General features: G+C 34.9%; 2 protein-coding genes across 2 annotated transcripts; both read left to right on the top strand.

Moving 5' to 3' along the window:
- Positions 1-29: 29 nt before the first annotated feature.
- Positions 30-9,683, top strand: LOC106662587. Its single transcript, XM_014386782.1, has 7 exons — positions 30-603; positions 7,001-7,116; positions 7,175-7,304; positions 7,362-7,561; positions 7,783-7,985; positions 8,044-8,458; positions 9,002-9,683. The coding sequence occupies exons 1-7, from the start codon at positions 153-155 to the stop codon at positions 9,659-9,661; spliced, it is 2,175 nt and encodes a 724-aa protein (XP_014242268.1). The 5' UTR covers positions 30-152; the 3' UTR covers positions 9,662-9,683.
- A 3,914-nt stretch (positions 9,684-13,597) lies between these two features.
- LOC106662445 (exosome complex component CSL4) lies at positions 13,598-14,816 on the top strand. The gene is made up of 6 exons (XM_014386538.2): positions 13,598-13,726; positions 13,794-13,909; positions 13,968-14,042; positions 14,245-14,418; positions 14,488-14,569; positions 14,648-14,816. Exons 1-6 carry the CDS (start codon positions 13,705-13,707, stop codon positions 14,740-14,742), a joined length of 564 nt encoding a protein of 187 aa, XP_014242024.1. The 5' UTR covers positions 13,598-13,704; the 3' UTR covers positions 14,743-14,816.
- The last annotated feature ends 2,465 nt before the right edge of the window (positions 14,817-17,281 follow it).

Raw genomic sequence — 17,281 nt, 5'->3', positions numbered from 1 at the left:
TTGGTTTTTAATTATTTTATTTTACCGCACGTTTCGAAGTCATATGTATTTTCTCGTCACAATTTTTTGTTCTTCCGATTAAACGTTTCCTGAAAAATTGCCCTGTTCGTCTAAATTCATCCATCAGGGTCTTCGTACCGAATATAACCGAAATGGTCAACTTCAGCATACCTTCGACGAATTTATCTTCGGGCCGAATCCCTCACAGGAGGGAAGAAGCCCAAGCCAACATTGAAAAGATGGAGACGGATTTCTTCACCTCCTTCGGCTTTGATCTGGCGGAAATAAAGAGCGAACGAGACACGAAGTCCCACAAGTCGGCAAGTCAGGTCAGGACCGATGCAGAAGAAGTAGCCGATGCCGAGGAGAAAGAAGAAATGCCTGAGAAGGCCTTCTTGACGGACACGTCTGCCGACAAGTTGGAAGAGCAGACCTACAGGACGGATGAGTCGGCAGAAAAGGTGAACCGGTCGGCCGACAGGACCGACGCATCGGTCATTTCGTTAGAAAAGGATGTTGAGTGGAAATGCATCTGCGATCACACGAAAAACGCAAGGATTTCCGACTTGTTCAGAAAATTTGACGCATTCAAAGAAGTCGGCGGTAAAGTCTGATTCACTAACTTACAAAAATTTAATACCATATGTCTTTAATTTTAAACAATTAATTTAGATTGACATTTTATACTGATTACTGATTTATGATTAAGGACCGTGATAACAATGAGCGGTAGATCGTGTTAGAGGCTCGGGTGTATCCTGCAAAGGTGAGCTTGGGCCTCGGCATGTCCTTTTCTCTCAATCTAATTTCCGGGACTGTGCAGTGGGTTCTACAAGGAGGCTTCAACAGACCCTTCCCTACCCTTGGTCGCAAGGGGGTTTCCAGGCACAAAATAATGGTGTAACTTGAGAACATGGCACATTCTTTAAAGCACAAGCTCGTTTAGTGTCGGTCTCCGGGTCGGCAGCGGATGCGGGTGCTGAATCAGAGGCACACTAGGGTTAAGGCACTAGAGCCCGTCTGCATAGACGGGGGAGGGTGCAAACCATCTGACCTACAGGGTAGCAAAAAATGTTCAAGTCCAAACCCTGCTACATGGGAATGGACTCGTAGTGGCTTAATGGCGAGGCTCTTGGCGAGAACTTAGTATGAGTAGGGCAGTGTTCCTCTAGAGGGTGGTTAGTCATTTCACTTTAAACAAAACCATGACTGGAGCGGATCCGGTAGTTCTTACGCTGGAGGAGCCTCATACAATGGGAGATAGGGTTGCCTTCTCTATCTAGGGAGAATGGCAGGACGACCTAGGCTGATGCATTTCAGCCTCTTGGGGTTACCCTTTCTGAGCGGCACACGGTCTGATGCTTAATGTTTCTTGGAAGATAGGACGAAGGAAGTGTATAGTATGCGAGGTTGCAAAGACTACACCTACCCAGTCCCTCGAAATGCATTAAGGGAGTGTTGGCTTGCAAGCTGGCCACGGACAGTGGGTGCTTGATTAGTGGCACACATGGGTTAGGGTACCAGATCCTGTCTGCATAGATAGGGGAGAGTGCATGACCAGCTGTACAGTGGGATAGCACAGTATCTTCAGTTCCAAGCCAAGTAGCGTGCTATGTGGGAATGGATTTGTCGTTGGCCATAGGTGAGACCCCTGGTGGGTAGTTAGAGAAGAGCCTGTTGTTCGGTGGTGCCTTTATGGGCTTCCTTTACTGAAAGCAGTCTCCTCTAGGGGGTGGTTAGAAATTCCACTTTAATTGAAACAACGGCCGGAGCGTATTCAGTAATTTCGGTGCTAGCAGGGCCCTACACTCAGGGAGGTAGAGTTGTCTTCTCTAAACAATGCATTGGAAGACCGGCTGATTCAGCTCTTTCAGGTATCCCTTTATGCATGGCAAATTGTTAACCCACCTCTTCAGAAGAAGCAAGTGAAAGAAGTCAGCATGTCTGTTTGATTAGAATGTGGGTTTGGTGTCTACACCGAACCTCATAGTATTCACACTGCCTACCATGAGCAGAGGTGAATCAATCCTAACTTGAGAAACTAAATGTGTGATAAGACCTATGTGCCAGGTACGCACGTTAAAGAACCTCATTTCCTAAAAAAAATTGTGACCCCAATGGGAAACTGATTGATGATTACTGATTTATATGAGCTCAAATCTGCACATGCATCTACTACACACGTGTACAGAATTGAACGTATCACATCTCACAGTCCATTGGCAAGGTGTTGGCGATCCGGAGTCACAGACCTCGGTCTTATCTGTCCAGCCATTGAGGTTGGGCAGGTGCTATCAACATTTAAGTCATTTCAGCACCCAAGCAATCATCTCCCATCCAATCCTCATTCACACTCTAACTCACTCTTAAATAGATTCTTTCCAATTTACTCACCAATCACTCAGAGTGGTAGAGTACTCGAAATTCCTCCATCGCCCTTTACACCTTTTATATAACTAACTTGAGGGTCGATGCCAATATGCCACCAACAACCCTCTCACGCCACATATTCACGCTAATAAATACATTCACCCTCAACACAAGCTTGATAGACAAAGCTGTTACTATATACAATAAAACAGTCCCATTTCCTCCAATCAGGACACACATACTCACTGCCATTCTCATATTGAGTAGTATTCCTACGCGCTTTCTATACAGAGCCAGGAAATTGCACCCTTCACACATCGTGGGTGGTGTGGGACAAATCGAACAACATTTCTTAGAATGCCAGATAGAAAAAAAATCAGAAAAATTTAAAAAATTCATAATTCTGTCTTTTATAATTCATTAACAATCAAAATCTAAAAAATCTAGCACCATTACTGATTGATATAATAAATTGGAAAGAAAATATTCCATTTATTCTATAATTATTTTTTGCCATGATGCTAACCCTCCTAAAGAAACAATAAAATACTGAGCAAAATACATATTACATTTTGTACAAATTATCTTGATCTGAATTATATTTTCCTTAATATTAAAATAGTATATAAAAAATCCGGGTTAAGATGAATTTGACAGAAAGGAAACTACTCCAAGTTCCTTCATCAAGTTTTCAAAAGATACCTTAATTCAGGACTTTGAAATATTTCTAATATTTTATAACTCACAATATTAAAAATTAAATAGATAAAATGTGGCTGTGATGGCTGAGTGGTTAGGGTGTCGTCTCATACATGTTAGCAGTCCAGGTTCAAATCCCAGCATAGTGCATAATTTTTTTTAATTAAAAATTTTATGAAAAATGTATTGTAAAGTTGTTTTACCCCTCTTCCACGACACCCAATGGGTAAAAGAGGAATTACTTTACTTTTTACTTTTACTTTACTATTTTATTTATTAAAAATGATGGCTTATTTGATTGGGCAAAATTTATCACCTGTCCATTCTACATTATAATTGTCTGTCAGAGTGGTGCACTTTTTGAAGCAAAAACAATGCATCACCTTTTCACATGGCCTCTGGTACAGTTTTCTTAATTGTCTAATTAAAACTAATTACTTGGTAAACACTGAAACAATTTACCTACAATTTTGCTATGTTAATCTGCTACCAAATGAATTAGGCCAAACAAAACATCATTCTATATTTAAATAAATATACTGATATGAAATGAAAAGGCACTTTCCTAAGTTAAACAGAACATAAAAAAGTTTGTACAGTTGACGAAAGCAAAGCAAAAAATGTTTAATGGTATCAACGAATGAACTTGAAGTCAAATTTTGTTCTGAAGGCATCCCTTTCAGCCATAACACAGTAGCCAAATGAGGCAATTTGAAGTGGATATTTCTCATGATGCAGCATAATTATCATGACATGTTTTACAGCCTGATGAGATTTTTTGAAATATATTTTCTTAGAAAATTCTTAATTCACTACTTTCAAGGTCCGCTTGACCAATTAATACATGACAATTAATTAAGGTTTTTAGTTGAGATGAAAAAAAAGTTAATGGCACGAGAGGGATTCGAACCCACGACCTTCGGCTAGATACGCCGCTGCTCTACCACCTGAGCTATCGTGACCTCAATCCACTCNTTGATGTCCGAGTGGATCGAGGTCACGATAGCTCAGGTGGTAGAGCAGCGGCGTATCTAGCCGAAGGTCGTGGGTTCGAATCCCTCTCGTGCCATTAACTTTTTTTTATCTCAACTAAAAACTTTAATTAATTTTCATTTCTTAGAAAACATAAAATGGAAACAATATACGATGTAGTCTTACAATGAAAAATGAGACCGTGCCAATAATTGTTAATTTTGCTGGAAATATTCATGTTTATTTTCAATATGATGAGTGCCCAGCATATAATTGCAAATCTTCATCAATTTACATGTGGAATGTGTTTGAAGACATTTTATATGGTTACCTCGTTTGCCTGACCTTGACATCATATCAAGTTTAAAATTTATACCAATTCCACTTGCTTTGAAAACTAAACCGATGTCAGCATGCTATACAAGCATGTTGTAATATCACACCTGTATGACTGAGTACAACAGGAATATAACAGATTTTAACAGCGCTCCAGCTGAAGGAGATGTCTTTGAACTCCTCATTTGACTTCATTCATCATAATAACATTATGCTTCTTTTTTTCAGAATTTCACTAAAAAAAATGTCACATTGTTTTTAATTTAGAAAAGTATTTAATCTATTTTCATTTCTCATCAGTGAATTATGTAGCTTTGATGCACAATAAAATTCATTTATGTAACCTTTACATTGCAAAATTGGAATTCAATTCTTTCAATGTTTACCAAAAACATTTGTTTTCATTGGAAAATAACAGAAAAATATATTTTAGCAAGCAGTGTATTGTCTTTCCTATGGCGCGTTTAAGAATGCACCACCCTTTATATAAGATATATTCCTCGAATGGCTTGACGAAGAAACTGAGCATATTTCTTTCTTTCAAATTCACCCTATTCCTAATTTTTTCTTACTATTATCTACAAAGCATAATTACCTACTGATTAAGAGAATAACTTATGTTGGTGACTAGATGTTCTATTGTACACAACATATACACTATCCATCCCGTATCATTAGTTTGCCAGAAACTGTGACATCTGTATCAATTATTAGATGCTATATTTATTGTTATTTATTGTTTTTGATGATGCTGAATTATTATTTGGCTAATAATAAAAATATTTCATTAATGGGAAAAATCTGAGATGATTTTAACGCTAAGGTTAAGGTTGAGGTTAAAAAGTGTCAGCTTATGAGCATGCACACTGCAACTATTATTGGTTTATTGCGCCTCTTCATTAAGCTTAAACTGGCTAACTAATTTTTACCAGATCCCAAAGCTTTGTTAAAGTTTCCCATGTGTATCCTTCAGTCCTTGGTTTTTCCTCTTTCAGAAGAATCGCTGCATGTACAGGCCTTCACTCTAACAGAAGACTTGTTCCTCTGTTTGTTCTGCTTCCTGACAATATTTGCACAGGCTTATTTCCACTGCTCTCAGTCTTCAGAGCTTGCTGTATCCAGTCAGCAGTGTTACTACCAATTCAGTCCCAACATATCTAGGTTTTGTAGTACTGTGATGGGCTTTTGATGAACTTTTTCATATGCCTTTGTTCTGGGTTGATTCCAAATTAACAGAGGACCTGTTCTTAACCCATTCTCTGATGGATTTACATTTTTAGAAATTAGATATGCCACAGAGGTTCAGTGCCAATAGGTGTCCTCATGGAACTTTCCTTCGCCAATTTATCAGCCTTTTTGTTTCCCACCTGCCCTGTATCTTGGTGATGAAGAGTAAATTTTTTCTGTTTCCCAATGTTCGACTTGAAGCGTCCCCAAACTGTTTACTAGCGATATAGTTGTCTTTAGTATTGCATGACTGAGTAGACAGCTAGTAGATAACAGACACCTGAAAAGCAGTGGCAAATTGATCAATTTCTTGGTTATTGTAGATCCAAGCTCCTGACCCTTTCTCCTTCTTAGAGAAGCAAAGAACTTTATCAACTATATTGGGTATTTTGATTTGAAACTTTTTATCAAATCTGAATTTTGGGATCATGGGATTGACAGGCATCCCCAAATCTAACACTATCTAGCACCATATAGATAGATTAAATTACTGTGATTAGTAGGAGACATATAGTACTAGATGTTCTGTTTATGTATAACATTACAATTAATTAAGGTTTTTAGTTGAGATAAAAAGGCAATGGCACGAGCGGGATTCGAACCCACGATCTTCGGCTAGATACGCCACTGCTCTACCACTTGAGCTATCGTGACCTCGATCCACTCGGACACTAACTTCCCATCTCAACCCCACCTTTTAAATTTTGAATGAAAAATGGCAAAAAGGAGGGAAAATTCAAAAGGTGGGGTTGAGATCGGAAGTTAGTGTCCGAGTGGATCGAGGTCACGATAGCTCAAGTGGTAGTGTAGCGGAGTATTAAGCCGAAGATCGTGGGTTCGAATCCCGCTCGTGCCATTGACTTTTTTATCTTAACTAAAAACCTTAATTAATTGTTATGTATTAATTGGTCAAGCGGACCACGAAATTAGTGAATTTATGTATAACTATAGTTTTTTATGATGTTGATCTAAGTTAAATAACAATAAAAAAATTAGTGAGCAAAATCTGACATGAATCTCACACTATCTGCTACCATTATTGATTGATAGAATAAATTATTATCGTACATAGAAACAAAGAAAATCTATTTTTACTAAAAAATCTAAATCTAAATTCTGGTACATATTTCTATCTTGAAAGCATCATTACTGTTTGAAAGAATGTTTTATGCTTTTTGAGAATAAATTATGGAAGTAGCCGTATAGAAGTTTAACTGTTCTATTGCTCACCTCAATTAATAAAGTAATATTCTGCAAACTTGTACACTATCATTCTTATTTAATCAGAAGACAATTACAGCACAATTAAAAAAATTAAAACACACAAATTCATAACATGTTGGAAACAATTCTAACGAATAACAGTTCACACAAAATTGAATCTGATAATTTACAGACACTCGCATGAACATTTGGAACGTCAGAAAAAGGCAGTACATATCAAAGTTTGGCCCTAGGCTTAAAGATGAGATTAGACGTACTGTACTACCACTTCCAGCCGAGCCAGTTAAAGTGAGTTTATACATTCATTAATTAATACACATTTTTCATTACATTTATTTATTCGAAGGAAAGGGAAATCAATGAAGATACAATCTGGCTTTCAGATATTGACAGACAACTTCTTCGGTTCATCCATAAGCCACCAATAAGCAGGTTGAAAACCTTCAACATGAATAAAATACCCGGAAAAGCGCAGCGTATGCTATTATGTGTTATTTATATTTATTGCTATTAGTGTTTTATATTTATTTTAGATTCTAATACTGAGAAAGATGTTGAGGAACAAGCAGTCATGGAAAGGTTTGATCATGTTCTTAAATCAGCCATAAAACGAGCTGATCTTATATTTACTCATGCTTTGAAAGAGCACTTAGTCAAACTGAGAAATCTGGAGAGGCAAAAGTATGATACAAAACTTTCAATTGAAACAGAAAACATGAAAAAGGAGTTTGAGGTAAGATCTCATTGGATTGATGTGAAACTAAGCAATAGGTTTGATCAGAAAAGCTTGATCAATGTGATCAACCAGGCTTATCTCATCTGTCAGCTATGTTTTGGCTTTCTGCCATATTCAGTGGTTGATCGAAAATGGTTAAATTTCAACCAGAGAGAAAAGGCAGGCCAGGATGATCAAGCCACAAAATTAACAATTGCTTCATCATGATGTTATTACAGAACCTCATGGACAGGACGCTATCAAAGTTTAAAGACGAATTAGATAAACAGCACAGCTTAGAAATTCAAAACCTCAAAAATTCAATGTCATGCGAGCTTAAAAATGCAGTAAAACAAAAAGAAGAAGATATTAAAAAATTGTACGCTTTCGATGCTGAAATGAAAATTTTGGATAGTGTTGAAAAAGCGCAAGGAAAAATGAGGTTTGAATAAACTATTAAATGCAAGTGAATTGACAATTAAACAAATTTGGATTTTTAGGGATTTCCACCGCAGATGTTGCCAATGGATGAGAAAATTTCAATCCCAGATGAAAGCGGAAGAAAAATACAAAGGGCACCTTACTAATACAGCTTACACAAAGAAAACCTATGATCTTCTCATAAAGCTTAAGAAACAGCATAGAAAAAATCTCTTGTCTTTGGAAATGAAACATCAAAAGAGAGAAAAATCGCTCTTGACAATCTTAGTCAACTTGATGTGTGATCTCGATGAATCAAACCATTTGAATGCAATGCTAAACAAGGAGAAAACAGTGGGAATGGAACTTATTAAGGAAATTATGAGAGAATACCAGAAATTCATCTCTTACACCCTAAAAGAAGAACCGGGTCAGGGTGAATATCTCTTAAGTTACCAACGAATGTTCCAACTCCAAATGGATGAGATATTACAGGTAACCGCATTATTATTTTAAATCAGCAGTTCCCAAACTTCTTCTTTTTCTGGCGCCCTTAATATATTGGAATTTTTCCACGGCGTGCCAAATCAAAACATCTTAGAGTGAATTTTATGATAATAGTAGTAATTCATTTTCCATTCAGAAAAGCATTGATACATCTAAACTTCTTATTTTGTCTGTAAGTTAATAAATAATTAACTCCTGTCTTTTTTGTGAAATTTTGAAAAGCGATTATATACTTAAAAGCAAAAATACAAAAGGGAATACTTTTTTTAAAGCTTTATTGTATAATATAAAATATACAATTGCAGCTGTCTCGTTAACATCCATATTGAGGTTGGATGGCCACCAGGGTCTTAGTTTTTAGGGTTTTTTTTTCTAAATATAAAAATAATATTTTTTATACAAAATTTTCATAATGCCCTAGTAACACAGCCACAGCATCCTAAGGAGCCATGGCGCACAGTTTGTGAATCACTGGTTTAATTTTTTTTTAAATTAATGAATTGAATGTGAGAATTGAAAATCTTGTTTTAGGGAGAGGACCGAAACTCTGAAGCTTCCTCAGAAGATGACGGAAATCTTCTTTTGTCTAAGCTCAAAGTCAAGATGGATCAAAAGCAACGACCGCCTTCACAGAAGAGCTCGAGCGATGATGATGCTTTGCTCATCAACCGACCAGATTTTACCGAAAGTTTTGTGAAATTTAAATCAGTTCAAAAGATTGTCAAAGAAGCTGTTGACAAAGCCTTGGCGACGCCTATGGACTCTGAAACTGAAATTGGAAAACTGCTACAAACGAAAGACAAAGTTAAAGACCGTTTTGAATGTACATGCCCAGAAACGAACGATCCTCCGCCTACGTACGAGTTCACAGAAGATGAATTGGACAGAATCCCGTTCGGGGTGTCACTCGTAGGCCGCTACATATCAGCCCTTGATTACCTGCTCAAAAAACGCGACTACAAGCCTGATCAGCCAATTGACAAACAAAAATATTTGTTAAAGAGGCAAAAGAAGAAAGCTATAGAAAAGAAACTAGCTCAACAGAAAGATGCTGAAGGTGAACTGAAAATAGTCGGTATGGCGCAATCGAGCCACAACCTCACATTTGAAGAGTTTAAAAAGAAAAGAATTAAATGTATGGTTGAAGTGCTCAGAAAGCACCCAACTATAGTGAAAAAAATTCTCATTTAAAAAATAAAACCTTTTTATGTCATTTGCTAATCTTTCTGCCTCTTCAAGACAAATTCGGCAAGTTTCTGGCTCAGTTTTGACCTTTTTTTAATTTTTTTGAGTTGGTAATTAAATAGGCAATGGCCTATTGTTTTCCTTAATTTTTGCTTAGTGAGAAAGAGAGACTTTTTGTTTTAATAGTTGAGATGTTTATGTCTTTGTCTTTGAAGTCTCTCCTGTCTTGAGATGTCTTATTGTTTTTGCACCTGTTGAATACATTAAGTGTGCGGTCATTCCTTACTTCAGTTCCACTTTTAGAAGAACCACCATTAATTCTCCAACCATTTGTTTCATTCCATTTTTAGCATGCCAATTTGTGGTTTTGGTCCAAAGGGTGTGGGGGTTACTACAGTTTTTGTTCAATTGTCAGCCCGTTCACATTAGAGTTACCTGATTTCAGTATAATTTTCCCAATATTTTTACTACAAAGTAGATTGTTGGCTACTCTCTTAAAATATTTTTCTAGAAATCTAGAAAATACTAGTGTTTTTACTATTCCAATATTAAATAGAGCATGGTGAAGTCACTAAATTTTATGTACCAGATTTCATGTAGCAGAATATGCCTTCTTAAAAATATATTTTATATTATCTGTAATTAAATTCACTAATTTCGTGGTCCGCTTGACCAATTAATATATTATAATTAATTAAGGTTTTTAGTTGAGATAAAAAATTCAATGGCACGAGTGGGATACGAACTCACGATCTTCGGCTTGATACGCCGCTGCTCTACCACTTGAGCTATCGTGACCTCGATCCACTCGGACACCAACTTCTATCTCAACTAAAAACCTTAATTAATTAAAATATATTAATTGGTCAAGTGGATCACGAAATTAGTGAATTTAATGATTGAAAATGAAGTATACTTCACTAAAGCTCTCCGTGGCCATTTCATTTGTCGTCGAGAATCCAATCCAAATACACTACACTTGAAAAATGGCAAAAAGAAGGGAAAATTCAAAAGGTGCGGTTGAGATGGGAAGTTGGTGTCCGAGCAAATCGAGGTTACGATAGCTCAAGTGGTAGAGAAGCGGCGTATCAAGCCGAAGATTGTGAATTCGTATCCCACTCATGACATTGAATTTTTTATCTTAACTAAAAACCTTAATTAATTATAATTATCTGTAATGTTTGATGTTACTATGGCATATATATTTCCAGACTGGGACAGCTTAAAGAAGCATGTAAATCAAGATTTTTTTGCAACATGCTTGATTGGAAATGAGGATTTAATAGCTACTTTTTTTTAAACTAAATTTTCTTATGTTAGAGAAATTATCCTTAATAAAGGTGGGGTGAGTATGTCGTTCAACTTCTTAAAAAGACAGTTTTTACTCACAGATTGTTGTTTTCAATGATTCAGATTTCAAGCATTAAACACTCATCATCAGTTTGAGGAATTACAACTGGTGATGTGTGTTTAATACCTGAAATCCGGATAATTGAAAATAGCAAACTGTGATTAAGAAATGTTTTTCAAAGAAATCAAGGTTTTTGTCTTAAGTTACCATTAAGAATTTTAACATTTTCTAACCAATTTTTTTTCAAAACATCAAAGGTCACATGATATTGAATAACAAGACACCTTCTGATCAAGAAAATCATTTCAATTTATGTATTAATTTTGAGCTTCTACCTTTTTTAAAAATTGTTAATGGATTTTAAGTCGTGATTCAGGTTCTTTATCAAAATAAAGTAGTGTCATCTACATACATTCCCAAATGGCAATTTCACGGGCAGACTTTTAGATTTGTATACACATAAAAAGATACAGGGCCCAAAATTGACCCCTGGGGCACTCCAGCTGTAGTCTTGAAAGGTCTGGACAGGGTTTCATTCCTGGATACTGAGAAGGATATTTTTATGTCAGTTGTGAGTGAATAATTTTCACAATATAAATTAGAAATTTATATTTTATAGGTCTTTTTAAGAAATATGGTGAAAATTATGAAAGAAACGATAATTTAGATTTTTTTTAAATCACACTTGTAATGGAAAAGCCACCTGAGCCTCATGTCTCTCCCTTTTGTTATAAGTTGGCACTTTTATTTTGAATTAACTATATATAGTACAATTAAAAAAAAAAGCTTAACTAATCTCAACTGTGATATTCTAATGTACCTGAGAAAAAAATTTATTTTATTTTATTATATTTTAAGAAAAAGAGACGTGTACTTATAGTTATGTTTAACCGAGATACTACGCTTAACCTAATTTTAATTAATTTTATTATAAATGCAGTTTCTTGCTCTCAAGATATATCTCAACACTCATCAAGTTAAAGCCCTGATGATGACAATATAATCGTAGAAACCTCGGCAAATTAAAGAATTGTCGTTTCTGTTGTGACCTCACCAAAGATCCTTCTGTTCAAGTTTTTCTTAATTTATTCTAACATCGATGCCGCATTTAAATAAGAACATGCAAGAATTGGTGCAAACAGAGAACTTTCATAAAATTATCAATATTGTATATATATTCACAAAGGAAGAGGAAGAGAAATTTAAGGGAGGATATAAACTAATTAATAAAGTCAAAAATAACCAAGATATAGAAGAAAAAATTAAATAGATAAAATGTGGCTGCGATGGCCAAGTGGTTAGAGTATCTGACTCATACATGTTAGCAGTCCTGGTTCAAATCCCAGCATAGCTCGTAGTTTTTAAAAAATTAAGAATTGTATGAAAAAGGTATTGTAAAGTGGTTTGACCCCTCTTTTGTGACACCCAACTAGTAAAACAGGAATTATGTTACTTTTCCCTTTTATTGTTTTATTTATTAGAAATTATGGCTTATTTGATTGGGCAAGATTTATCACCTGTCCATTCTATATTATAATTGTCTGTCCTAGTGGTGCACTTTTTGAAGCAAAAACAATGCTGCACAAATTGCCTTCTCAAATGGCCTCTGCTACAATTTTCTTAATTGTTTAATTAAAACTAATTTCTTGGTAAACACTGAAACAATTTACCTACAATTTTGCAATGTTAATCTGCTAATAAATGAATTAGGCCAAACAAAAATCATGCTGTATTTTTTTAAAAAGTTTGTATTAATAATCTATTTGTATTCTTAATCTAAGTATTAAGAACTTTCTTTCCTAGGTTAAAAATAATATAAAAAAGTTTGTACAGTTGACGCAAGCAAAGCAAAAAATGCTTAATGGTATCAACGAATGAACTTGAAGTCAAATTTTGTTCTGAAGGCATCCCTTTCAGCCAAAACACAGTAGCCAAATGGGGCAATTTGAAGTGGATATTTCTCATGATGCAGCATAATTATCATGACATGTTTTACAGCCTGAAATTTTTTGAAATATATTTTCTTAGTGAACATAAAATGGAAACAATATACGATGTAGTCTTACAATGAAAAATGAGACTGGGCCAATAATTGTTAATTTTGCTGGAAATATTTCATATTTATTTTCAATACGATGAGTGTCCAGCGTATAAATGTGAATCTTCATCAAATTACATGTGGAAAGAAGAGGAAGAGAAATTTAAGGGAGGATATAAACTAATTAATCAAGTAAAAAAAAAAAAAACAATATTTAGAAGAAAAAAAATTCAAATAACTAATGAAGCAGCATATAGACAATAGAAATCTATAATGAGATACATATATTGATTTATTTAGACTTTTAAAAGCTTATTGGCATGCTGGTTATTTTATTTAATTAATTTATTATTATTATTGCTGTTAAATGACACATCTTTAAACTTTAAAATTTGAATGTACTCGCTATTAAAAATTAATGAAATTAAAACTGTGAAAATCTTTTTAATGTTGGTTAATTAATTTAATTATTATTTGACTGAAAGTTTATGAATTTATGACCAAATATGTTGTCACTGAAACTAGTTGCCAAGATAAAAAGCACGTGCTTGGTTTATAACAGTCGTTGGGAGTATTCGCCGATGTTTGTTTGCTGTTAAATGACAACACATCTTTAAAGTGTTAACTTTAAAATTTGTTTACTGACCGATACAAATAAAAATGGTCCTTTACTGTTTACCAGGTAATGTTAAATTGTCAATGGTAATTGAAAATAAATTAAAATTTGTGTTATTGTTATTGAACCCCAGGTGACAGACTTTCCACAGCAGATGAAAGTCATATTTCTGGGCCAGGGACTTACGAGAGAAAAGGCTACATATATTCAACGCTGGCAGGGGTCGTCGTTGTGGATAAAAAAGACAAAGTAGAAATTTTATATTATTAATTTGTAACACTTAGCTTTAAATTAATTTATTCTCCAGCTCTATATCGTCGGAGTCGAAACAAACAAGGGCCAGCACACTGTACCAACACCAGGAGATATTGTGACAGCGCAGGTATGTTTTCCGCAAATTGGTCTGAGGATTAACATTATTTATTTCCAAATATAAATAGAAAACATATTAAATTGTGTATTTCGTTTGGCTGGTTTGTCATATTTTAACTGTATCTGTCTTTTAGATTCTTTTAGACTGGCATACTATGAATATTGGAAGACCACTGGAAATGTTTAATTTTTTATTTATTTAATATTTGCAGATTACAGTAGTGACGCAGCGTTTTGTCCGCTGCAATATTCAATGTATAAGAAACACCCCTTTAGAGAAAACACTAAGAGGTATCATCAAAAAGGAAGACGTCAGGGCGACGAACAAAGATACCGTAGAGATCCACAAGTGCTTCAGGCCTGGCGATATCATTCTAGCTAGAGTTGTATCCTAAATAATGATATTAATTGTTAAATGATTGATTCGTTTATATTTCCTTAATTGATTTATCAAGCTGCCGATAAAAGAACTTCAGTCTTATCAGCTTTCCACAGCAGAAAATGAGCTCGGTGTCGTTATAGCTCAGAGTGAAGCTGGTTTGTCATTTTTTAATTTGTCATTGTTATATTCCTGAGAGATTTTTGTTTCTTAATTTTTTATTTGTAAATGTCTAGGTGAAGTAATGGTTCCTACTAGCTGGACACAGATGCAATGCCCGAAAACGTTGTTGAAAGAATGGCGGCAAGTTGCAAAAATCATACCGGAATAGTCTTTCAAAATGTGATTTTTTTTTTTAAATTTGTTTAAATTCACTACTGTAAATATACTGTTGTTTTTTTTGTGTGTGTTTTTTTAACCAATTGATGGTTTTGTTTATTTTTATTTAATTCCTTATTATACAAGAGACATTACTGTGTACACTTATACATACATCTTTGCATACAAATGATGAAACAGTTTTTATCATATTAAATAAGCGTTTTAGTTATTTTAGTCATCCCAGTTTTTGATGTACCGCTATAAAAGTTCATTCGTTTCTGATTTGTTGATATACCAGCACAAAATGACAAGATACCTTTTTACCTAGACTATTACAGTCCAAAAAAAAATTTCTGAACACCAAGGAATTACTTTAATTATGTGGAGAATGAAAATAAATCTTCTAGAATGGAACGACCTGATTACCCGAAACGTTCAATTGAATATTGAGAAGGCAACAAGGATTCAGGACTAGACAAATTTGGACAAATCGGGAGTGCACACGGATCCTTCCAAGATTTGGCTCAAGTCTTACCCTAACCAAGATGAGTTTTGCAAAGAGCATACAAGTCACATGCTATATAACATAGCACACAATAACAGCAAGCGGAAGCTTAGTTCATGAAAAGCAGTGGATAAGACGGCAAAATGATCCCTTACAACAGGGGTCGGCAACCTTTTTCGGACTGCAGGCCATTTTCAAAATAAAATGTTTTATGCGGGCCGCACATTCAAATGTAGATGTAGATATAATGTTTCAGAGTATGGTATACTGCGCCCTTTAAGAGCTATTGTATCCCCTGTGCTCTGCCTAAAGCACATCGCTGAGTCCTATTTCATCAAGAAACTTGATTAATAGGCCCGGTTTCAGAGGTTGTAGTTCTTCTATGGTCACATTGTACATCCCAAAACACTTCCTCCTGCGGGCTAATGTAGCTCCGCAGTTTGTTAGTAAGTGTGTTGGTGTCTCTTCTGCTTCCTTGCAGAATCTACATGTGCCATCTTGGATTATTCCAATTTTCTTTAGATGTCCATTTAATCTACAGTGTCCTGTCAGGAATCCTGTTAGGATTCGCAGTCTATTCCTGCTTCCTTTGACACATTCTGTGATTTCTTTCTTGCCAAAGTTGGTTAGAAGATTCTTGGATTGTCTATGTCCAATAAGTGAATTCCAAAGTTCGCTCATTTTCTTTTTGTCCTTCTGTCTGAGATATTCGTTAATAGTGTGGATTCCTATGCCACAGAAGGGTTCGGGTCCTATCAGCGGTGTGGCAGCCCCTTTCCTTGCAAGGGTGTCCGCTTTCTCGTTGCCTTCTACTCCCATGTGTCCTGGGACCCAGCAGAGGCTGACTTTATTCTGCGAGCCTAATATATTTAATTTGGTTTTGCAGTTCAGCACCATCCTTGAACTAATGGTATTTGAGCTTAGTGCTTTGATGGCTGCTTGGCTATCTGACATGATAGCTATATTCTTGTTTTTGTATCCTCTATTTAGATTGAATTGGATACATCTTTCAATTGCGTGAATCTCAGCTTGGAAGATACTGGTGTGCTTTCCCATGGGTTCTGAGTATTTGGTTCCGGGTCCAAACACTCCTGCCCCCGTACCTTCCTGTGTTCTAGATCCATCTGTGTACCAAAGGATGGTGCCATTTTTGAGGGAGTTATTTCCCTTTCTTTCCCATTCCTTTTTGGTGCCCAGATGTATTCGGAATTTTTGGTTAAATTCAAACTGTTCATGTCATCTCTTGGAACCATGAGTGAAGGATGGTTTTTCCACAGTTTTCTTTTTTCTTTTCTTTTTTTTCCCTTTTAAGAATTGTAAAATTTTTGTTCTCTGACATTATTGTTATTATAGCATGTCTCATATACGAGTATAAATATTATTAAAAATAAATATAGAAAAAATTTATTTTTGATTGACATGCTGTAATAACAATAATGTCAGAGAACAAAAATTTTACAATTCTTAAAAGGGAAAAAAAAGAAAATACAATTCCAATTATAGATGGATCCATATGTATAAATATGTAAATATAAAATATATAAATATGAAAGTATAAAATATTAAGGAAAATAGTTTATCTTTCATTTGATTCATTCATTAAAATTCAATGCGCTTTTTGTTCTTGAATATTGTTTGATAATACATTTAAGACCGGTTGTGTTTGGGATACTGAGATCCTCAAGTTTTGTAAATTTTCATCTGTCAACCTCGTTCTATATTTTGATTTTATGAAATTCATTCTTGAAAATGTTTGTTCGCATAAATAGGTGCTTGAAAAAATACAAATCATTGATTTTGCAAAATTTCTTAAATTGGGAAATTTGTTTTCTGGTAGATTTGAATAAAATACAATTAAATTATTTTCATCAAAATTATTTTTATATACATTGTTAGATTGCAAATCAATTAACTCTAGTTGTAAATTGTCTGGTGCTTTTACAATATCAAATTTTAAAGGATTTTCAAATATTACTATGTCCATTTCTTTTGCATAAAAATCTTGATACGATGAAAATTTTCATCCAGTACTTTTAGTGACTCA

This window comes from Cimex lectularius, unplaced genomic scaffold (assembly GCF_000648675.2).
Source record: "Cimex lectularius strain Harlan isolate CLEC.00 unplaced genomic scaffold, Clec_2.1 scaffold33, whole genome shotgun sequence".
Taxonomy (NCBI): domain Eukaryota; kingdom Metazoa; phylum Arthropoda; class Insecta; order Hemiptera; family Cimicidae; genus Cimex; species Cimex lectularius.
The sequence above is the reverse complement of the archived record's forward strand: the minus strand, read 5'-3'. Positions and strand labels throughout refer to the sequence as shown.

Bases quoted from the DNA above. Each gene is read 5' to 3' on its own strand.
- LOC106662587 (XM_014386782.1), top strand. From the start codon at position 153: ATGGTCAACTTCAGCATACCTTCGACGAATTTATCTTCGGGCCGAATC. The intron at 7,562-7,782 runs GTAAGATCTCAT...ATGTTATTACAG, and splicing joins ACATGAAAAAGGAGTTTGAG to AACCTCATGGACAGGACGCT. The intron at 7,986-8,043 runs GTTTGAATAAAC...TTGGATTTTTAG, and splicing joins AAAGCGCAAGGAAAAATGAG to GGATTTCCACCGCAGATGTT.
- LOC106662445 (XM_014386538.2), top strand. From the start codon at position 13,705: ATGGTCCTTTACTGTTTACCAG. The intron at 14,043-14,244 runs GTATGTTTTCCG...TAATATTTGCAG, and splicing joins GAGATATTGTGACAGCGCAG to ATTACAGTAGTGACGCAGCG. The intron at 14,419-14,487 runs GTATCCTAAATA...TGATTTATCAAG, and splicing joins ATATCATTCTAGCTAGAGTT to CTGCCGATAAAAGAACTTCA.